General features: G+C 42.3%; 2 protein-coding genes across 17 annotated transcripts in view; one reads left to right on the forward strand and one right to left on the reverse strand.

Moving 5' to 3' along the window:
- The window catches only part of SHISA6 (shisa family member 6), a 413,188-nt gene that overhangs the window by 297,466 nt on the left and 92,145 nt on the right, over positions 1-23,577 (reverse strand). The window lies entirely within an intron of this gene.
- Positions 1-23,577, forward strand: part of LOC143832692 (uncharacterized) — a 237,413-nt gene that overhangs the window by 210,987 nt on the left and 2,849 nt on the right. For 2 of the 12 annotated variants that reach the window (XR_013229359.1, XM_077327473.1), the window contains exons 2-5: positions 11,045-11,114; positions 15,778-15,925; positions 17,343-17,401; positions 21,282-21,347. Coding sequence is in view for 5 of the 12 variants with exons in the window: in XM_077327473.1 (XP_077183588.1) it covers positions 17,385-17,401; positions 21,282-21,347 (83 nt within the window). In the remaining 7 variants the exon portion in view is untranslated. Of the gene's footprint in view, positions 1-6,733; positions 7,760-9,110; positions 9,348-10,391; positions 10,422-11,044; positions 11,115-15,777; positions 15,926-17,342; positions 17,402-21,281; positions 21,348-22,034; positions 22,137-23,577 lie in introns of those variants that run through there. The other 10 variants (XR_013229360.1, XR_013229358.1, XR_013229364.1 and 7 more) reach the window with 7 other exon arrangements.

Consider the following 23,577-nt stretch of genomic DNA (forward strand, 5'->3'; position numbering starts at 1 on the left):
TATCATACCAGCATCACAACAACAACAGAATTTATAACCCATCTAAAGTGTTTTCCTGTTACTCTTTGTAAAGATGATCAAAGAACATCCATGAAAAGGGCTGTCACATTTATTTCTGGTAGGGACCAGCCGACTGCATATTTGTGCTCCACAATGCAGTCCATTAGTGGGCTACACAGTTCTAACCCAACAGTGACACACACCAAAAAGTCCTTCAGTGAGGTAGGGAACTCTGAAATCAACTAAAAGCTTACCTATTCTATTGGCTCAGCTGTGGTGAACACAATAAAAGTGTGCCCTCCAACCCAAATGAGAGCAATTCTATGAAGCAGACAGCAGCTGTATGCAGAAACTGAAAGGAAGCTTTTTACTATCCTCTCTGAAGGGCCCACCTGCATTTTGTAAGCCTGCTTAAAGGGAAATAGAGATCTGTGCTTTGGACCAACTGAAAAAAATGTTGATGTTTTATTCCTGAATCAGATCTGATCAGAAGACCTGAAAGCATCAAAACATACTGTCCAGCATTTGCTTCTCTCCTGTGGAAATGATGCTACCCATATATGATTTACTGATGGAAACAGTTCGTGCACATCAGAGCACAATACAGATGCTTCAGTCCTTTTGAACTTTCATTGCACTGGGTAGAAAAGCTAATTTAGAAGAATATGCTTTTTAAATTAGCTCTGCAGAACTATATTGTGATAAGAAGGCACCTGCTAGTGCTATAGAGTTCTGAGATCCTTGAAGCTTAAACGCATAAACACTGAGGCATATCCTTCTGCATTTCTTGTTTTGAAAAGATGAGACCTAATGTCACTTTAAGAAATATAGTTTCTCCCAGCTGTTAACGCAGAAAACTACCGAACCTGTTACCCATTTTGTCAACATTCGCCCATCTTGCTTTGTATTAGGGACACATTGTTTGAAGTTTTTATTTTCTCATACTAAGAAAGGAACAATAAACTCATATCTATCCATGAGTTAGCTCAATTTATGAAGAATTTCTGTTGATAATGCCGAGAGAATCTCAGTGCATACATATGCAGGTTACTCATCACCTTTCAAAACAGACTAATTTGTGCTTGGTGAAAAAGTTAGAGTTGTTAGAGTTCTTAAGAGTTGAAACAGAATTTTGTAAATAAGCATGGAAAGGGAGGGTCAGTATTCTCCAAACTTCACCTCTATGGTCTTCCATTAATTCAGTTCTGAACAAAATTTGTCCTAAGCATACCAGGATGGTATATGACGGGACTGATGTTTCTCTCTATGAGAGGCTTAATGCCCTTGGGTTCCATGATGTCCACTGGACCTTTTTCAGTGCCCACCAAGTGTTCTTGGGATGTGGGTGAGGCCTGGTAGGGCTTTTTCCCAGCAAGGATTCTGACTGGGTACTGGAGATCTCATTGGCAGTGCAATTAAAAAAAAATGTTTTGGCAGCAACTGCCATCATAGCAGAAGGATCTTCATGGTATGACTGCAGTTAAGCTGCAGCAATAATTTTGTGGCTGCCTCTATCTCTGGCAGCATCCATTTTGTCACTGTGCCCATGTCATAATTCCAAAGGCTCCCACAGGCTCAAAAAGGTTGGGAATCCCTGTTCTACATGAATTTTTCTGGCATCCTTAGAGATTAATCAAGGAAATCACAAAACATGGAGGAATCTTTCTTTGATCCCCCACAAAGCAATGTGCTTAGTTACTTTAATGGAACCAAGGCCTTAGTTAGCTTGCTAACATGGCTTTCACACTGCAAATTAGCCCGAGGGTAACTTCTTATACTTCAGAGAGAATAAGCTAGCCAATAAGCTATATTTTATGTCGATGCTTTGAAATTCAAGTTAGTTCCCATTATACTACCACATGTTTCTATCCCAGTAACAATAGCAATTGCTTTGCAAATCTTCTCCAGAATTTCGCATCATCCCATAGTACAGTAACACTCATAAGAGGTCACTAGTGGGCAAACCAGAACTTTGATAGAAGCCAGGTCCAAATCATGATTAAAAAAAAAAAAATCTACCGACAAAGATTCTCGCCTGTTATGTGAAACATCTACATAAGGGGTAAGAATCCTTGTCCCCTGCCCACCCACCCTCAGACACACCGCCTAGACCCCCTCCCCACCGCTCCCCACTCCCTTCCCCTCCTTCCCTTTGGGCCTCAGAAGACTGTTGGCCACGGCGCCTGAACAGTGAGCCCCAGCACCGAGGCCCAGGTGTTGCTGCTGCTGCTGCTGCCGAGCATCTTCCGAGGCCGCCCCTGCTCTCCTGAGGGTGGGAGCAGCCTCGGAAGTCGGTGCCAATGCCAGAGCAATGAGTGTGCCTCAGTGCTGGGCCTTGTTGCTCTGATGCTGCCCCTGTGGGCCATCCACTGGCGCGCTCCCTAAGGCCGGACAATGGCCGTCACGGCGGTTATCATTTCCGTTATAGGGACCACACCAGTAGATGTTCCACATCAACAATGAAAATAGAATAGGGCAGGCATGCAAGAAAAAGGAACACAAAAATGCCATGCTACCTTATCTAGAACTCTGAGAGCTCTATCTGAGAAATACTATTCCAAGGCAAAATGTGAAGAGTTACTTATTTTTACAAAAGTATCCAGTCCACTAAAAAGACAGCTCATTACTCCCTTACAAAGCAAAACATACTTCTTCCACTCAGCAGGGAAAACAACAATAGGAAGAAAGTTCTGTTTGGGTTAAGATAATGAAGTTATGCCAAGGTGTTCTGAATTCACTATAAAGCATTTCATAGTAACATTTCAGAAATGTACGTTTGATTCTAGGTTAGAGCTGGAGGGGGAGGCAAATAAATAAATCCATAAAATTCTTACAATGTGTTGCCAGGAAGGACTGAATGAAATACATTTAAAGAGTTTGTTATAAATGCCTCCCCAAACCTCCCACAATTTTAAAGCAACCATTTTGTCATAGGGTTATTCTAAGAACTCTCAGACACATATCCCCATTGAGTTTTGTGGGGTTTGGCAGAGAAGGAGTCCTTGTGTATGGTGTGAAGTGGGGGAGTCTGAAAACAGTCCTGTTAGAGGCTGCACATTGGCTAAGAGGAGGAGGGGAAGGCTGGACTGGACATTGAGAACATCTAAAGAGCAGGTGGGGCAAAACCATCCAGGATTAGCCTTCTCAGGAGTAAAGATTGCCTTGGAAACAGAGACCCCCCCCCCCAGGTAGTAAAAGACTACTGTAGACCAAGCGAGCCAGAGGGTGGCAGGAGGAAGGAGAATAAAAAGCCAGAGCAGGAAGAAGGGAAAGCATGATGTACAATTTTAAAAGTCTGAGAAGAAGATGGGAGGTTACATTTCTGGTCAGGAGTGAAGCAGGTTACTCTTGGGATACCTGGTTGTCTTAAAACTTAACCTTTTGCTGAGGATACAGTGGCTAGAGATCCCAATCAAGGTATCCTGGTAGGCACCCAGGCCTGAAGTATATGAGTCATATGTATGTATGTATGTATGTATGTATGTATGTATGTATGTATGTATGTATGTATGTATGTAGTTAGTTAGTTAGTTAGTTAGTTAGTTAGTTAGTTAGTTAGTTAGTTAGTTGTGGGATTTCTATACCGCCACTCCCAGCGAACTGGCTCGTGGCGGTTTACAACAGTGTCATAAAAACAATATACAACATAAAAATTATACAACCCGATTAATAAAAGTTAGCAATCCCCCTCAACAACAAATAAAATGGCAGTACATAAAAAGCTCCACTCTCTGCAAACAAATCATTGGAATTGGTCAAAAGGACAATATAGATATTAAATTAAAATTAACAATAACAGGGGGCCATCCCCCAGCAGCTCATGGCACTGTCTAGTACTGTGCGCTAGAGCCTGGGGGCCAAGAGGGGGTGGACCCGATCTTATACCATGGGATCCTCTGCTCGGCCTCAACCAAACACCTGGTGGAAGAGCTCAGAGAGTCCTGACAGGGCCTGCAGCTCGTCCAGGAGCTCATTCCACCAGGTAGGGGCCAGGACCTGAAAAGGCTGAATGTGAGACCTCCAAGAAGACTTTGTAAGGACCTGTGCAGCCACATTCTGTACCAGCTGCATTTTCCTGGTCGGGGATAAGGGTAGGCCTGCATATAGCAAGTTACAGAAGTCTAACCTGGAAGTGACCGTTGCATGAATCACAGTGGCTAGGTATTTCGAGGACAGGTTGGGCCCCAGTAGCTGGGCTTGGCATACATGGAAAAACACCATCATGATGTAGACAGGTGGAAAAGATAGGCAGACCTTTATGCTGTAATCAGGTATCTGAACATGTGACTCTGGTATTGAGGGAAATAACAATTAACTACACCCTAACATCCCCTGAATGTCAGCCAACTTTGGGAGTCTGGAAACGTATAGAAGAAGCAGCCCCTGCCTCAAGCATTTTGAAGAGAGCAAACTTCTGTTCTGCATGCGTACAGTTCTTCTGGGTATTCCCGCCACCTGTTCTTGATACTGTATCTGTCAGTCAGTTCGTTCCCTTGTTTATCTTTGAAAATGCTTTTGTGAGCAGCAAATGGCATTCAGAACCTCTTTACTTGTGAAAAAGCATTTTGCATGTGTCCCTTTATATAATCCTCTTGTAACTGCTTTCATTTCTGATTCTATTCTTGCTGCCCTTTGAAAATCTACATTTAATTTTCTTGCTTTCTCCCTTTTGCCTGCAGCTTTTGCTGCTTTTCTAAATTCAGCTATTCTTATACTTTCCTCTGAGAGCCATTTTATGCTTTTTCTGGCTTCTTGTGCGGTATGTGTTTAACTGCTGTTTCAACAACAATCAACTGAATTTCCTGCCACAGTTCACCAGGCATCTTCTTTGTTGCATCCAATGAAATCGATTTTCCCCCTCCACTGCATATGTGACTAGAATTTTATTTACATCGAAATTCCTTAATCCTGGTGTTCTCTTGATGTTGTGGAGTTTTGTTTTGATTTTAGACAATAACAGTTCATGGTCTGAACTGCAATCAGCAGCTGGATATGTTTTGACAGCAAGGACTGGACCATTGTCAGCTGCATAAGATACAGTCAATTTGGTTCCCGTGTAGTCCATTTGGTTATATCCAAATGTATAAGCAACATTTATGCTGTTTGAACCAAGTTTCATGATGAAAAACCAATATTCATGACAGAATTGTGCCAGATGACCATCTGCATCATTTCTTTCTCCAAGTCCGAAGTTGCTAGTAATGTCTCTCATGCTTGTGTGCCAACTTTTGTATTAAAGTCACCCATTATGTAAATGACATCCTTCTTGAGTACTTGTTTTAAAGTGTCTTGAATGGCGGTATAGAAGTCTTCAGTTTCTGCCTCTGTTGCAACAGTTGTCATGGGCTTACTCCCCAGTAAATATACAAAGCATTGCAGCTTCATCCTTGAAGCTAAATCTTTGACTCTAGCAGGCCTGACATTATAGAAAATGGCTGCAGTTTGGTGAAGAAAAATACAAAAATGAATTGGGGATATTGGATATATAAACATTTGTCATAATTAATTACAGTTTTTTTTAGTTCCGAATAACAGTCTCAGACACTCATCTTCCATGCTATCACTAAGAAAAGAATAAGAATCACAAAAGCTATGATGTAGGCAAAACTATCAAATGTGGTAGCCAGAAAGATACAGTAAAACTTGGAGAATAGTCTCATTGTCCTATCCACATTCAAGAAAACTTCCCTTCCAAACATCTGAAGATTTAGGAAGTTTTCTGAATTGGTATCATGATATTCATATATGAAGGTACATGTGCACTCTTTACCAATGTGGTATATTTCAGGTTTGGATAGATGAGATCTAAGTTGAACTCCTAATTCAACCACTAAAATAATCAGATGGCCTTGAAAATCAATATCCTGCAGAACCTAAGCTGCCTCAAAGTGTGTTTGTATAAATGAGACAATGGTAAAAACATTTTATATAAAAAACCTGGTAAAGAAATAATTAAAGCATTAACCACAAAAACAATAACAAATCGTTCCTGTATGATATACATTTTGTCAGATATTGATCCTCAATATATTTCGATATATACTCTGCCACTGTATAAACTCCATTTATTCACATGTCAAAAATGGATTCCTTGGGAGTTTTCAGTGAATAATCCATTGTGTAACAGATAAAGCATTTTTTGCTGTGATCAGTTTGGGAAGTGGCTTTGTTTCTTTGGCACTAGGAGCTGTTGTGCAAAAACAGCAAGCCAAACATAGGTTATGCATGAAGTTCTCTCCCACGCATTCTTTGCATCTCAGCCGAGGCTGTTTTGTAACTCAGCAGTCTAAATATTCAAAGGCACCTTCATTTTAAGCTGCAATAAATGTCATTGTTACAGAATGCTTGTTGGTGTGTGTGTGTGTGTGTGTGTGTGTGTATTTGGGGGAGAAGGAAATCCAACATTCTGTGACCTTTTTGTATATACAAACCGAACCCCTCCATAAAGATGCTAACAGGTTTAATGTGGCATTCAAAATGGAAAGTCATGGGGGCATGAAGTAAGAAAAGTCGGGATGCTTTCTCAAATCGTCACAGAAATATTGCACCAGAAACTTCCTCTGATATGCTGGAGATCACCCCCCCATCACTCACAGGCTGTCAGGGCTGCATCCCAGACACACACATGCGCGGAATTTTAAGCACAGTGAGTTGCTTCCGGGACCTTGCTCAATAAGACAAGAAGCTGTTTTTGTTCAGAGCTGCTCATCCTGTGGCTGAAGGTGTAGCAAAATGAAGAGAAGGAAGGCAATTACCAGGGATCCTACACTGTCTCTCACTGGAGAATGCAGCTCAATAAATGGATGACATCAGAGTGCAGTAGAGGTGGCGGCGGCGGCAGCTGCAGCAGCAGCAGCAACAACCACCCGGCGATGTCCCTGAACAGAGGAGCTGTAGGCAGCAAAAGAGAATCGGAGGTGGGGAGGGGGTGAGAGGGGAACCAGGGAAAGCTGCCAGGATATTTATTGACTGATCATCGTTTCACTGTCGGCCACGTTGCAACTGACAATGGAGGCACCGGATAAAGAGTGGAGTGGGGATTGCTCAGCTGTGAGATGGGATGTAAGTGAACCATGTGTACTTTATGTACGTTGACATCTGCATCAAGACGTGCCTTGGGCCTGGGTATGTGACAGGAAGTCATAGGGCTGAAATTGCAATTCCATTTCGGGCCCCATGGGAGGCAATTTGTCCCCAGAGGCACAACATTCATCTTGATATCATGGTACCCAAACCATGGTCTCCCGTCCCATTAAAATGCAACTCGTTGATTGTGCCTGAACTTCTGTGATTCTGGACCCTTTCTAAGAGTTCCAAGCAGAGATTCAGCTACTGAGAAACAACTTTGGAGAAAATGAAGTAATTCTTTGTTTCTTATATGCCTGTTATTCAGACTTAAGATGTGTGATATGGTTATGAACAACAACAAATTGACCAAGAAGTTCTATAAAAAGTTGAGAAGAACAGCAAGGCCTTGAGGCCATATTGCAGCCCAATGTAACTATATCTGCCCAGCACAAGTGTAAAATCTGGGCCTCATTTTAATTGCGTGACATGCAAAAGTCTCCAGGATGAAGTAGAAAGAGCATGCCATTCCTGACGGATAATGCTGTTTGTCGTAATTAAGCTCTTGTGGACTTTGAACACACTCTTATGGACTTTGAAAGAAGATTAAGACACTACCAGTGACGTATCCACTATTGCTCAGAACTTTGAAACTAGGTTGCAGCAAGTTGGATCTCTATCGGTTCCTTTCGCAGTGAGTAATGTTTAAAATGGGACATTGGTTGAGCAGTGGGCAGAACTTCCTTGCATTTAATCCTAACACTACCCTTTTCACATGGCAAATTAAAGAAAACAGATTTCATGGAGGATAGGCTGTGGGACTGCAACAACAGATCTTTTTCTGTAGCTATGTAATCTCCTATAAGAACAGAACCTGTGCATATAAATTTTGGACCCATTAATTTATTAGACATTTCTGATTATAAATACAGACCATACATAGAATGAGTTTATAAATGCAAAGGAACGGAAGTTTTTCTCTTCTGTCTGCAGCACTGAAAGGGTTAAACAGGCTGAGCTGCTTCCTAGAAAGGCTGGGCAACTTTAGGGACAGGAAATACTAGGGAGGGCTTCAGATCTGCAACAGGAAGAAAAATGTCTTGCAGTCAGGTCCCAAGAAGGTTTTCTCATGAGTAAGTCATGGGAGGGGATAAACCTTTCAGTCCTGGAAAAGAGAAATGTGGCTATAGTGTGCTTCCCCCCCCCCCACAACCCCTTCTTCTTCTTTTTTTTTGATAGGTGGTTTGTATTAGTTTTAAAATGGAAATATGCAAATGCAAGCTTTGCAGGGTTATGACCCCTCTCTAGGGTTATTCTGGTGGTTTGTCTATTCCCTCCCTCAGGATATGGGTTGAGTTGTATGCGCCGCCGCCACTTGGATTAGTTGGGTTAGATGGGGTGTGTCAGTTTTTTTAGGATGATTTTATTGTATTGGAGATTTATGTGATTTTATTGTATGTGATCCGCCGTGAGCCTTGCAGGAGATGTGGGTTATAAGTCCAATTAATAAATATAAAATAAATAAAATGCTACTCCTAATGAAATATGTGTTGTCTGTAGTTGAGCCAGGTAATGTGGCACGGCAAGACAAAGACATGCATTTAGGGAGAGCTGCTGAAATTGTGAATGCTTGCCTTTCTGTCCTTAAAGAGGGGAGAAGTAAAGCAGATATTCTCTTTAAGGAATTTTTGGATATAACATCTGTGAACAGAACACCATTGCTGTTGATAGCTGAAAGGGCGCATAAAAGAAAAAGGAAGTAAAAACATTTGAAGGATTTCCATGCTGAAGGTAGCGCAGGAACAAACTGGGACATTTCTCATATGCACTTAATTTTTCCATTCCCTAGCCACCAATTTTATGGCTAGCTGGAATGACAAGTTATGGTTTGCCTTCACCTCACCATAACACAACCATTCCAGGATGTGTCCAGCCTTTACCTGGAGGCTGGCAACCCTGGGTAAGTCTTGGCCCCCTTACTGGCCCCTTAACAAAAATATGCCCCTCTAACAGAAAATTTCTGGCCAAGATTTAATTCTTTATGTGAAAACTAGCAAGAAAGCCCATTGCAATCAGGAATGCAATGGGTGCTAGGACCCAGGGGACACCGGCAGGTGCAGCTCTCTCTCTCTCTCTCTCTCTCTCTCTCTCTCAGCAGGAGACATAATCAGGTAATCAGGGCGCGTTTGTAGCAGGAAATCAAGGCTCTTTGCAGTTTGGGGCTCGTTTGCAGTTTGTCTCTGTCTGTGTCTCTCTCTCCCTGGCAGCAGGAGCCATAGCAGGTAATCAGGGCTAATTTGCGGTTTGGCAGGGCTCTCTGTGTCTCTGTGTGTTTCTCTCAGGCATCTGAGAGCAAAGTGGCTAGCATCCAGGGAAGGAGGGAGGGAGCTGTAGGGGCAGGGCCAATGAGGGTGCAGGCAGTATTGCTGTCTGCACCCTGATTGGCCCTATTCCAACTCGGACACCCTGGACATGTTCTACCCCCCCCCCCCAGGCTGTTTCACAAATATTAAGAGGGACAATGGATGAGGATAAACAAGCATATCTATCTCATCAGAATATAAATTTGCTTTAGTCTTTAACAAAAGACAAAATTATATGTATACCAAGGAATAGTTTTAAGATAAATTTGCTTATGATTTATTATCAGTAAATGTTTGATTTGTATACCTATTATATATACATCTATATATATTCTTGGGGTCACGTAAAATTTCTTTGGCAAGAAGGGGTCCTGAGTGGGAAAAGTTTAAGAAGCCCAGATCTAGGGGAGGGCAGGTAATAAAAATAAAATAATAATAATCCCCTTCCTCTCCCCACAACAGACACCCTGTGAGGCACATGGGGCTGAGAGAGCTCTGAGAGAGAGAACTGTGACTGGCCCAAGGTCACCCAGCTGGCTGCCTGTGGAGGAGGAGTGGGGAATCAAACCCAGTTCTCCAGGCAAGGCTGCCATTCTTAACCATTAACCATTACACCAAGCTGGCAGTCCATCACAGTAACGCATAGCTATAAGATACTGGAAGGAACAAAACATAAATCCTGTTCCCCACATTCTTCAGTTTTGTTTAAAAATAGACACCCTACATTTTCTTTATCTGTGAAAGGAAGGTTGCGTGTCATTTTTTGGGAGTTAATAGCAGCCAAGGGGGATGATTTTTCTTCGGGAACTGACATGAGAAAGGCCCTTCTATGATTGCCCACCTACTTTTAAGGAACAGAAAAGATGTGGAGAGATTTCTGATCTATCACTGCTCTCTTATGTCTCATCTGGTTTGACCTTCTCTCTCTCTTTCGTGCTACTGATTGTCATGACACATGTTAAGTCAGCACAGAAGATAGTACCTGGAATTCAGGTGAGTGATGAGGTATTTGCTTCCAAGTTTTCCACCCAATTGTGCTGCCTGCCTGTATGCCAATGTGAACAAGTGCAACATTTACCTCTGTCTGGCTAACAACTGTGCTGTCTATTGCCAAGGGGACAAATATAAAATTTGCCACCCTCAGTCTGCAGCAGTGCCTGGCAGTATACTAAACTATCCAAGAGTCCCTACTAAGAGCAGTACCAGAAAGAATAGAATTGCAAGCAAACAGGAGTTACTGCTGCTTACATAGAATCAGACCAAAGCTCTCCCCAAACCAGTGAACAAGGAATATGATGAATATCCACATTTTAGAAACAGAGTCCTATTAACCTGTCTTTGGAGAAGAAAACTATATGCAACTCTACTGATTGGGAAGTATCTCAATCAGTTTCATATAGTTATACTCTCCTCATTCTTCAGCCCCCTCTGACCATCCTATAGTCTGACATCGAAAAACTAGATTGACAACTACAGCTAAATGTGACAGTTGGAAATTGGGAATACTTAGAAAAACAATATTTATTTACAGGGCTTTTAAAATTCTAGTTTTGATTAGTTAAATCTGAATAGACGTCTCTACTATTTAGTGTTCGTATGCTTGTATTTTGATGCAGAAGCAGAAGGAAGAAAATATAAGAATGACTGCCCAATGACATAGAATGAAAAGGTCGTAACAGTATACTGGTAGGTGCACCAGTATGGTGAAATTCAGTAAGGTATAGTAGTTAGAATATTGCAGTAGGCCTGGGAAAATCCAGCCTCAAATCTCTACTTGGTTACCTTGGGCCAGTCATTCTCTCTTAGCATGATTTACTTCACATGGTCATTCGGATGATGGAAGGGAAGACCCATGCACATGATACCAAACTCTGTGGTGGAAGGGCTGAATAAAAATTATTTATTCATTTATTCAGAAGGTGGATATGCTGCCTCTACATTCGTCCCACTACCCCAATCATGAACAACCTAGACTCAAGTTCCAGGAACATCATGAGAGTACTTTACTATCTCAATCCATTCTCCAGATTCCAATGTCCCCACCTTCCCTCCAAAAAACTTACCCAGATTCAGGTTGCAGAGAGGGAAGGAATATTGATTAGGAGGAAGGAAGCATTTCTTGTCTCTTTCGTGGACCATGTTTGATTTGGGAGACAGGGATGGGTTTTGAAAATTTGTTCTGGCTTGCACCTTACCGTGGCAATTGCCTTTATGTCCCCTTAATAAGATTGTGATTCTGATCCAATATGGGTATCTACAAAAGTTTGTCCTAAATCCAGTGCTATTTAACATTTTCATTAATAACTTGGATGAAAGTTAAGATTATAACTCATTCAATGTAAGGGAATTGTGAGGAACTGCAACTCCACAGAAGACAGCATTATCATTCAAAATGACACTGAAGAATTGTGTTTTATGCCATAGAATACAATTAAAGATTGACAAATGATGCATTACTACACAATGGAAAGCAAACTTTAAATGCATAAACCACAAAAGAGATTGAAACTGACTAGCTTCTAGTATTCCTGAGAAGGCTTTAGGGATTAGGTGGATCACAATCTGAATAAAAAATCAATAGCATGACATTGGAACAACAACAAAAAGCAAATGCTGGAATATTGTGTCCAGTTTCGATTACCATATTTTGTGTAGGATGTATGTAAATTGGAAAGGATTCACAAAACAGCCGTTAAGATGCTTAATAATTTAAAATGTGTATTACCTATCAGAAAAGGACAAAAGAACTAAAAATGTTTAGTTTATGCAAGTGAAGATGGGAGCAGAATATGATGGAAAGAGAAACATGATATTTTTCAGGAATTTAAAAGGCTAGAATGTCAAACCAGTTCATCATTTCATTGTGATTTTATTGATGGAATCCACCCTGAGTCATTTGAGACAGTGTGGAAAATAAATATCAATAATAATAATAATAATAATAATAATAATAATAATAATAATAATAATAATTTTAATATTTAAAGGAATGATTTTAAAGGTCAGAGCAATGACACTGAGGAGCAGGCAGGGATGAGGATCAATGGGTTCAAGCAGAATAACGTTGGTTGCCACATGCAATATTGCAGCATGACTTCTACACAATCTTTCTTCATGTTGTTTGCCCTCAACCACACAAAGGAAACATGAGAACTGGAATCTCATAAGCCTTCAATCACATAGGAATATAATCACTCTTTCTACTGTAGTGTAAAAAATGTTGCTTTATTTTCAAGAATCACCATAATCACCTTTAGCTTGGTACATGGGTACTCCCAGTTCAATCTAAACCACTAAACCAATTGTACTGTAGAAAGTGCATGTAAAATAAGGCCAATGAGCCATGCTACATGGTGTCACATATCTACTATACTTGAATATGGAGGTATTGCTTCTTGGTTCAGAAGTAATACCTCCATAATCAAGTAGGGCAGGGGTCCTCAACCCCCGGTCTGCGGCCCGGCACCGGGCCTCAAAGGCCATGGTGCCGGGCCGCAGCGAGAGGGGGGGGAAGAGGCAGGCACAGCCGCCAGCACGCCAGCGCTGCAAACGCGCACACGAGGAGCTGCCGCGCATGCGTGTTTGCGCCCCCTGCTGGCCTAGAGTTTGCAGCAAGCTCAGTTTTAAAATAATATGTAATGGAAATAAAAAGATCAGGGACTGCAGAGACACTGTGTACTCCAAAGGTCCAGAAACCTTTGAGGTTCCTTTGAGTAGTGTTACCACACAAGGCCCTGTACTGTGTAACATTAGCTTATGCTTTGAATTAGGGTTGAGCACTCTGGCGTGGTTTGGCCATTTTGGCAATCACTGAAGCCCAAGGTGGCCAGCGCCACATAGAGGAAGGATGGCGGCAACATGCCAGCCAGATCCCACACATAGGTGCAGAGCTCTGTGCCTGCATGGGGATGCCGACTGGTGTGCCGCTGCCACCACCATCCCTCCTCTTTGCACTGAGGCTTTCTAGACACCCTGTTAACAAGGGACTTAGGGATACCCTACTTCAGCAGTCCCCAACCTTCTTGTAGTTGCGGACCGCCTCCGAGGGTGGGAGAGAGCTGGCGGCCCGGCCACTGCAGCTGCATGTAAATGCGCACGCGTTTTTCAGTGCTGTCATACCACCTAGTTTTTCTTATTGGTATGCAGAACATATATGTGATTCCCTTAGAGAAAATCGGAGAAGGAAAATAGTTGCGGAGTGCAGTCACAGGATTTGAATAAAGCCCTACCAATATGACTTCAGTGAAAATTGTAAGTAAGGGGTGGATATAAAAGTCATTGTCTCAATCCAGGTAATGCTCTTCTTGGCCTGGGAAAACATTTTAGATGGATTAGCACAGATATTGCATCTTATTATCCCATATGGTAGGGTTTCTTTTTCTTGGCCCATAAGATAATGCATGTGGATACCATGTTGATGAACCCATGTTACTGCTTATGGAGAAAGCTCTAACTTTAAGTACTAGTCAGTTTGTCATCAGTTTGCAAGGGGCATCACTACACAAGAGACCTGCCTCTTATAATCAATCACTAAGGAAACACTGGAACACATGGATATTTGGATCTTGTAATTCAGGAGTCCTTAACATAATTGATACTGTGGGCACTTTTAGAATTTTCAGAAGAGCTGCTGGGCACCATCACAAACTGTCTGCAATGGGTAGGCTGGTGCCAGTTACAAAAGGTTGGGGGTTCCAGGTCAAATCCCTTCCTGTGATGGAGGCAGCTGCTTTCAAATGGGTACTTCTTGAAGACACAAAAGTAATGTCTCTCTTTTGGAGCTTTCTACTTATTTCTTAGTCTCTAGAAACAGATTCAGTGGCCTCCACTAGAAGTGAAACAATTGTAGTATTTTCTTCCAGAAGGTCTTCCATGGGTCCAGGGAAGCACAAAACACATTTTTATGCCCATGGACGGAACCACCCAGAACCATATTGCATGAATCTATATATTGGGGTTGGGCACTTAGCCAAAGTGCCCAACCGTAATCCATATTCTCATCCCATGTACTATGCCAGTGAAGAGACTTGTGACACCTATATAAATAGAAAACATAAACATGTGAAGTTGTAACTCGCATGCATTGCCCTCTAAGTATTACAAGCAGAGCTGCACTAGAGAAAAGCAATTTTCCTGCTATTTTGTTCAACTTGGCTACTGATACTATCTACTTTACCAACTGAGGTTCACCTGATCGTTCCCAGCAAGTGATACATGCAAATATGAGAGAAACAGTATACTTATTGGAGTGGTGCCATTTCACATGAGATTAAACCAAAATCTTGTTCCAAATCATGTTCACAAGTTTTAAATAAAATCTTATTAGAGGAAGACTGGTTTTCAGTAAGAGAAAACATGAGAGTTAAATAAAACATGGTTCAGATTTGAAGAATGTGACCACTGGAGATCAGTCTTTACCCATTACAGGGTCATAATTTAACAAGAAGATTGAGCAAAGTAATAGCAAAGCTACCATTTTTGTGTGATTCTGCCCTGCATCTGCTTTGTGAGCTGGAGCAGGGTCCATTTTATGGTTGTGACTGGAACATCTCCATTGAAGATTTGTTCCAATACAGCTGAACAGGCTTTAAAATATTAAACAGCATCTTTGAAAAACACCTCCAAAACAATGCCCCCGTGCTTCTCACCTTTTGCACTTTCCACTGAATTGTCTTTCAATGATGTAATACATACATGAACCATCCAGTTGATATATCAAGACAAACTGCACCACGGAAAAATGCAGATGTGAAACATGATAGAGATGGGTCCCAATCAGTTTCATGGGGACACATTATTCAAATACTTGTTCTTTTTTCAGTTTTGATGACACAGGTGACTTATCTAAGTTTCTGAAACTGGTAATTGGTTAACTGGTTGTGTATCACTGAAGCAGTAAAATGTTCATACACTTTTAGTTTGAAAAACACTTAGTTGTTTATATGATGACAAGGCAGGAGACTTAATGTGCAAGATTTGAGAAAAAGGTCCCAGGTTTTCTACACAGTTGCAGGAAGTCAGAACATCCACAATCTCACTATATAGCCAGTATTTGCCACACCTCCTGTAGACACATATATGCAGATATGATATTTATATATGTGAATCATGGTGTTATAAAATCCTGTGATTTACAAACACAGCAGATTTGGAAGCTTTGCATTCAGTTAGCTAAACTAGGGCACAACCAGCATCCTAATGAGATAAAATGGTCATTTTGTGAGTCTTTATTCATTTCCCACAGAACAAAGCAGCCTTCAATTTGTACCAGCTAATTTAAGGGCATGACAGGTTACACATTCAGTTGGGAAAGGCAGGACTATTTTAATTTCTTTTTATTCTTCCTCAGAAAAGTGGAGTCCATATTCTCTGGGGAGCATTTTGGCATTGCCACAATACAAAAGAGTAACTACAGTCAGCTTCTCACAGGGCAATCTGTTGCAGGAATAGAAGTGCTGGAGAAAGGGATATAAAAAATACCAATCTGATCTGTACAGGTAGGAACATGTTTCCTCTTGATTATAGCTTATGTAAGTTTCAGCTATGCAGCAGGGGCAGGCAGGCTGGCATGTTTGTTCCTGTGATGCGAATTTCAGCTTTCAGTGCCAGTTATTCACTATTTGGACCAGTTATTCACTGGTCCAAATAGCAGGTTTTCTGTTTCAAGATAGGACACCTGGTACACTGAGGTCTGGGTGAGGTTTGTCCCCACTTCTACTGGGGTATCAGGAACTTTCATCGGTTATTTAACGGCAAAGGAATTATTCCAAGACATTTCTCTTGGGAATCAAATAATGGATTTTTTTTCTCATGGTCACAGGATGATGTAATTTTTGTAATATTTGGTACTGGGAAAGAATCTTCCTCTCTTCATTTCAAGTAATAGGAGTGCAGCAGATGGTTTGGATAATTTGTAAACATTTTCTTGAATGATTTTATATGCAAGTACCCTTCTGTAAAGCCTGTCCTCTCTGATTTTTATGGCATGGGTCAGCATTGGCTATCTTTTTCAGCCTGAGCAACCAGGCTGTATTGAGCCAAGCTCCTTGAATAACTCTGACCAAATATGTTACAGTAATAACCTTACCCAGTTTGGCTGGAAAGGATCTACTCTTCTGGTTGAAGAACCCAACAAAATGGAGGTTCCTGCCTGGTCAGTGACAATGCAATGACACTTTTTGTTTTTGGACGGGTAGCACACAACATACTTATCTTCTTACTTCTCGATCTCTTCTCTGAGCAAAACTGTTTTTGCATAAATGAAGGGGAACTTATCATTTCCCCCCAGTTTGGCAAGTAGGGCCTTTATCTCACAGCAGACCATGAATAACTGTGCTGCTTCTGACCTGTAAACCCCAAAGAAAGACTGGGTGATCTCTCATTTTTGCTCCATGAAAGATCCTTTCCCACTAGAAACATCCCACTTGAAACCTCGTGTGGGGAAGGGCAGGAACCATGAAAATTGGGGTTGCAGTACCAATTTGGCCATCCCTGATGGTCAAAGATTGTGCATAGATGGTCTTAGTCCTTTTCAGCTCTTGTATAAATAATCAGTAAGCATCTTCAATTGAAACACTAATATGAATAAGAAGGTAAGAAGGGAGGATACCAAGATTCTTAGAGGAAATGCAGGATTTTAACAAACTTAATAAATAAGACACTTGTTGAAAGGCAATGCTGAAATTCAGGTAAAAGAGAAATTGGTGGAGTTCCATAAAGATAATTCCCATGGACAGTTTTATTCAATACTTTGTTTGTAGCTAGGAAAATAGAAACAACTGATGAAACCATGATAGGAAGCATCATTATTCTTAAAAGACTGGGAATAAGTTGTATAGGATAGCCAAGATGGCTTAGCAATCAATGAAAACAAATGTGCTTATATTTCATTCTCACTTCTTATTTGTGCCTTAGGATGTACGTAGGGAACAATTAGACCTGGAGCAGCCATAAACTATGGAATTCAGTATCAGGTACTGAAGTGAGTCCTTGGATGTTGTCTGTATTAACCCATGCTTGACTGTGGCTTGGAAGAATTCCAGTATCCTCTAATTTTCATAATATTATCATGCTCTAAGGAAGCACTGCATACATGATAGATATTCCAGAGAAAAGCCATTTCAGCTGGAGGTAATTTGATGACAGAAACAGTAAGGGGAGAGGAATTAAGTAAGCCCACCTACTCTCATTAAATGTTTTTCTTTTTAAAAAATAGAGCAGTTACTCATAGAGTTGGAAGAGGATTATAATGGCATCTACTCAATTACCTTACTTAAGGCAGGAAATCCAAGCCTAGAGCATCATTTACAGAGAGCTGTACAGGATCTGCTTCAAAGCCTCTAGCAAGGGATAGCCAACTGCTAAACATTATGCATTGTCTGGAAAGATGGAGATAATGGTTTGTCCCCATCCTCAAATATTGGAACTTGGGAACCACTAATGTACTTCTTCATACACTACATAATTTACTTGTTGAATTGTGGAGCTAGCTGCCACAATATATAATAACTAGGGGCAAAGCATCCAGGAATACAGCAGCTGCTAGGCCCCTCCTCCCCCACCCTGGGCAGGCCAGCCAAGGCCCCTCCCCACAGTCCCTGCCCCCAGCCGCAGTTCTTGACCCTCTGCCCTCCTTCCCAGGTTCAGCTGGCTGCCTACCTGGCTGGAGGGGATGCAGCAAGAGGCAGGACATCCCTCCTGAATGGCTATTTGTTGGATGGCCAGCCAATCAGGGATGGGACAGCCGGGACAGCCTCCCCGATTGGTGGGTAGGCGATGAGTCCTAGCTCCTCCCAGTTCCCTCTTACCGTTTTATTAAGAGGAACAGATAGCTACAGGCTTAGATGAATTTAAAAAGGGGCTGGTCAGATGCATGTAGGATAGGCCCATACATTTCTATTACTTATAGAATAGAAGAAGAAGGAAGTGAGACAGCTAGAGAGAGTGTAGAGGAAGACTTGCGATGAATCGGGGAGAACATCTTATTGCATGCTTATGAGGGCATATGAGATGGTGGTGAAGGTGGTGAAATGAGAGCTCTTTGCTACCTCCATTGTGTCTGCTAGCTCATGCCAGGCACAATTGTTTAGGGTAGTTTGGTCTCTTACCGCCCTTGAGGAAGGGTGCCAAAATTTCACTTAGCTGTCAGGCATTACCAAGCTTCTTTGTTGATAAAGTCTCATCACTCCACTGTGAAATTCCTGTCACGACTGATACAGAACAAGAACTGGAAGCTCCTTGTCTGTCTTGGAAGTTTGTGTTTGATGGCCTTAGGAGGCTCTCGATAACCAAAGTGGACAAATTGCTAGGCTCAGTAAGGGCAACCACCTGCCCCTTGGTTGCTTAAAAGAGGTGACCAATGAATAGGAGGTCTCCTCAGGGAGATTATCAGCCTCTCCCCATAATCTGGGGACTTCCCTGGGGGGCTGAAAAAAATATCACTTGATCTGTGGGACTCCACCAATTACCGCCCAACCTCACATCTTGTGTTTCTCGGGAAGGTGGTTGAACGGGCTGCTGCAGATCAGCTCCTAACATTCTTGAAGGAAACTTTGGTGCTTGATCCTTTCCAGTTGGGCTTCCATCCTGGGCACGGGGTGGAGAAAGTGCTGGTTACCCTGATCGTGTCAGCTGGATAGAGGCAGTATGGCACTGCTTGTGCTTTTAGTTCTGTCAGCTGCATTTGATGCAGTCGACCATGAGCTGTTGGCCTGCCTCCTTGCCATGCTTTCACTGGAATGCCTTGAAGTGGCTGATCTCCTTCCTCAGCAACCAGACAGAGAGGGTGGCTGTGGGGGAAAATTTTTTGCACCATCACCAGCTCCCTTGTGGAGTTCCACAGGGTGTGATCCAGTCTCCCACACTGTTTAACATCTTTGTCCACCTGCTGGCCCAGCTGATCTGGAGCTATGGGCTGCATTGTGAACAATATGCAGATGACACCCAGTTCTATCTCCTGATGGATGGATAGCCTGACTAACCCCACCCCCTCGGGAAAGTAGCACCCTATGTGTCCCTGGAACACTTGGCTACAGGGACCCACATGATAGTCACCTCCAGACAGACTTCTGAAACTCTCTGTACATGGGCCTACCCTTGAGCCTGACCCAGAAGATACAGCTGGTACAAATGCTGCCAGGGTTGCTGGTGATGTTCCAGATCAAGTTCAAGGTATTGGTACTTACCTTTAAGACCATCTGCAGTCTGGATCGACATATCTGAGGGACCGTCTATCTCCCTATGCCCCCCCCCGCAAGGCCTTACGCTCTGTGGGTATGAACATACTGGTGGTTCTTAGCCCACGAGATGTGTCTGGCCTTGACCAGGACCTGGGCCCTCTTGGTCCTGGCCCCCACCTGGTAGAAAGAGCTCCTGGAAAAGCTGAGGGCCCTGTTGGAGATGTCAAAGTTCTGCAGGGCCTGCAAAATGGAGCTCTTCCACCAGGCTTTTGATCAAGGCTAGTGCTGGAAGATCCTAGCCCCCCACTCCACTCCCCATGGATGGTGCCATGCATTTTACAGCTAATTATTGCCATCAGCAATCCATAGGCTGTGAGCTGCCAGGACCTCGGGGATGGTGGGAATGTGATATTTTATCTGTCACCATGGTGGGATTTAAATTTGTAATTGGGGATTGCTTTATATTGTTGTTATTGTGGGGGTTTTAACTTGTAATCCACCATGAGCCAGCATGCTGAGGGCGGCAATCAATCAATCAATCAATCAATCAATCAATCAATCAATCAATCAATATGTTCAACGGTGGCACATCCCTGTAGGTTGGTTGCTGGGGCAATCAGAAGGGGGAAACTTTGACCTGTGCTTCTTCCTTGTGCATCTGCTTTGCCATTTAGGGAAACAGTTTAGACTAAATAGAATATCGCTTTGAGTCAGTAAGATTCTTACATTTTTACGTTTCAAAAATGGTCATAAGGCCTGGAGGTGAATCAATTACTTCACTTTAAACTATGCCACATAGATGGCTCACTTGCCTGAAATGCCTTTGTGTGGATACTTCTTAATAAATTTGTCTTTCTCTCTATTTAGCCTGGTGATTATGGACTGGGTATATTCAGGCCTCAGAGCCCTGTCCAAATACAGAGTGAGGAAAGTAAGCAAGTTAGTAGGATTAGTTGTGTATGGCATTTTGATCTTGTTATCTGTTCAGCACATTATTATTTGAATAATTATACCTGCTACTTAGATATTTGAAAAGGCTGCAGAGTAGCTCAGACCTAAGACTTGACTTGGGTGAGTTTCATATTACTTTCAGCTTAATGGGATTAAATGTTTTTTCACATTAAAATATTGAATTTCTTTTGAAATCCTCTGTAGCATCTATTTTAAAAAGCTTAAATGAGTTCTCTACAGGAAATGAGAGCCCATATATGTACCCAAATGCTAGGCAACCAGTCCGAAGAGAGTGTAGAAGTTGCTCCCTGCACAAACAGTACAACTCCTGCTCTTCAAGCTTGCTGCTAAACTGGAATCACGTAGCTGTCAGACTCCTCCTTCAGAAAGGGCATTCAGTAAGAGTCTGGCTTTTCATTTCAGTACTGTGATTTATTTTGACATAATGCACAAGGCAAAGAAAGAGGAATTCATTAGGGTGAAACAGATTGCTGCACAAATGCTATTACAGATAAAGCCGCAGACAGTAGGTGGTGACAGGGGATGTCTTAGAGACACAAGTGTGCAACATGGCAGAGCCTCAACTATGAAACGCCAACAGCTTAGCCTCAGTAGCTTCTTCTCAGGGCCACAGGACTTGCACCGCTGCTTATCAACCAGGGCCAGTTGCTTCAATATTAACAAGCTCTTTATTCACTGTGACAAATTTATATGCTTTTAACAGGAAATTCCGGTTGCCTAAAGTGGAGGCAGGAGAAAGAGTACAAATTCTGATTCTGACTGAAGTAAGGTGAGCATGTAAACATGATGTGCTTAGTCAATTTCTTGAGCCATTAAGGTCAACCAGTCCCTGCGGTAGTTCTCCCCCCCCCCCCCCCAGTTACTAGATATATGAGAGACGAACTTGCTCTGGAAGGGTTTTGAGCAGATTCCCACTCTTACTATAGCACCCATTCCAAATGGAGGATCCCCGAATCTACAGCTGTCACTTTTCATTGCACTTTGGAGGAAGGTGGTAAAAACTGCTTTCCTGAACTTCTGCTCTGTGCCCTGGGGTTTAACATTTTTACTTTAATTACCGGGTCAGGCTTTAAAGTAGTTGTTTTAGGGTGGGATGTAAATATTAAAATAAATAAACTTTTTTTGTTCCTTTCTCTGTAAAAAACACCATTCTGTTTGCTATGTTGTTGCTATAGCACTGGAAGCTTTCCACAAAGGTCCCAAGATCTCTTTATGGAAGAAATGGTAGCTAATTTAGTATGCAAAGTTGAACTGGAGCCAAGTATCCATTATGTGTCGCTTCATACTATGCCCAGCTTTCAGGAACTCAACCTGTGGGCATCAAGATCTGATATTTAGCCTGGTAATCATGGATTGGATATATTCAGGTCTCAGAGCCCTGTTCACATGCAGGCCCTGTTCAAACGCCCATCTTTTTTCAGGCAAAATTCACAACATGAGTTCTTACCTTTAATAGGTACTGAACAGTTTTTGGGGGAAGGTATTTGAAGGACTGCCTCCTCTCACGCTGTTAAGATACTCTTCTGAAGCCCTGCTCTCTAGGCCCCTGCCTGTAGAGGTAAGGCAGGTGATGAATTAAAACAAAGCTTTTTCTGTGGTGATACCTCACCTTTGGAATGCCTTGAACCTTACCAAGCATCTACCTTACCATCCTTTATCTGTGTGGCCAAAATGTTTCTTTTTAATCAAGCTTCCATTTTGAAAGCCATTCTTTTGTTTGCTTCTAGCTCATGAACTCTGTTTAGATGGTTGAATGTTTTAATGTAATTTTATGTCCCTGGCTTATTTTTATGGCTTTTCATTACTCACAATTTGTTGTTTTTAAGATTCTGTTGTAATGTTTTTATTTGTAAGCTTCAATGAGCATATCTCTGGAGAGGAAGCATAAAAATCTATATACATAGAATGATTCATACTTCTGACATTGCTGAAGGTTCCAAAGACTCCAGTTGGTGGAATCTTCCCGCCCTCAGGGCCAATTGCCGCTCTTGCTCAGGATTCCACTCTCCTCCCTTCAGACCTTCTGTGAAGGAAGCCTCTAATAGCCCCTGACTGAGGGGAGGGATACATTTCTGAGAGCAATGCAGGGGAGTCTGTGGGCATGGGCGTGCTTTCCTTTTGAAAGGGGAAAGTTTTCCCCTTCTGCTTAACAGCTGGCTGACAGGGAGGCCACAGAAAAGCCCTTTCTCACTTAAAATGCTGCTGTGGCTATCCTTGCTGCTTGATGGCAAATGCAGCCAAACCATGCAAGTCTCTTCTCCACAACTCTCTGAACATTTGAGGCCTACCGTGCAAGGTTGTTGTGCAGATGAAACTGGATGCTGTTGCAGAGGTTCTTTTGCTTCCTGTTTCATCTGCACAATATGACTCAAGTATTTCATCTTCACAACAACCTGCATGGGAGGCCTTAAATGTTTCTTCTGCACAACAGCCTTGTCCACCCTCCAAAGCAGCTGTCTCTGCCTGGGGATCTGATCTTTATAGTCTGGAGATGAACTGTAATTCCAGAAGCTCTCCAAGCCCCACCTGGAGGGTGACTGTCTCTGGTTTGAAAATATTCCTTGAGGTTTGGAAGTGCGACCTCAAAAGTGTTAGCCACCTAACCAGCCACATAGCACCCCCTGACCTATTTCAGGTGAAGAGAACATGGCAGAGAGGAGGTAAGGTTGCCAGATTGGTGTAGGTTCAACACTACCTAGTTGCGCATAAACTTGACTAGGGTCAAGACTGCTGTGCACAGAAAGACCTCCTCTTCGGGTTGCCAGCTTCCAAGTGAGGCACTAAACCCACACCAAACCATGAGCTAGCACCCATTGCATTACAGAATGCAATAGATTTACTACTAATTTCTAAATAAATACAGTTCAAATTAGATGTGGTTGGCTTTTGAAAATATTTATTTAGTTAAAAACTGCTTTCTTTACCAGTTCCCTTGGGTAGAAGATGTCAGAGGTATCCAACCTGTGTGAACCTTGATCACCTTGATCCCTCTTTACCAA

Source organism: Paroedura picta, chromosome 3 (assembly GCF_049243985.1).
Source record: "Paroedura picta isolate Pp20150507F chromosome 3, Ppicta_v3.0, whole genome shotgun sequence".
Classification (NCBI taxonomy): Eukaryota; Metazoa; Chordata; class Lepidosauria; order Squamata; family Gekkonidae; genus Paroedura; species Paroedura picta.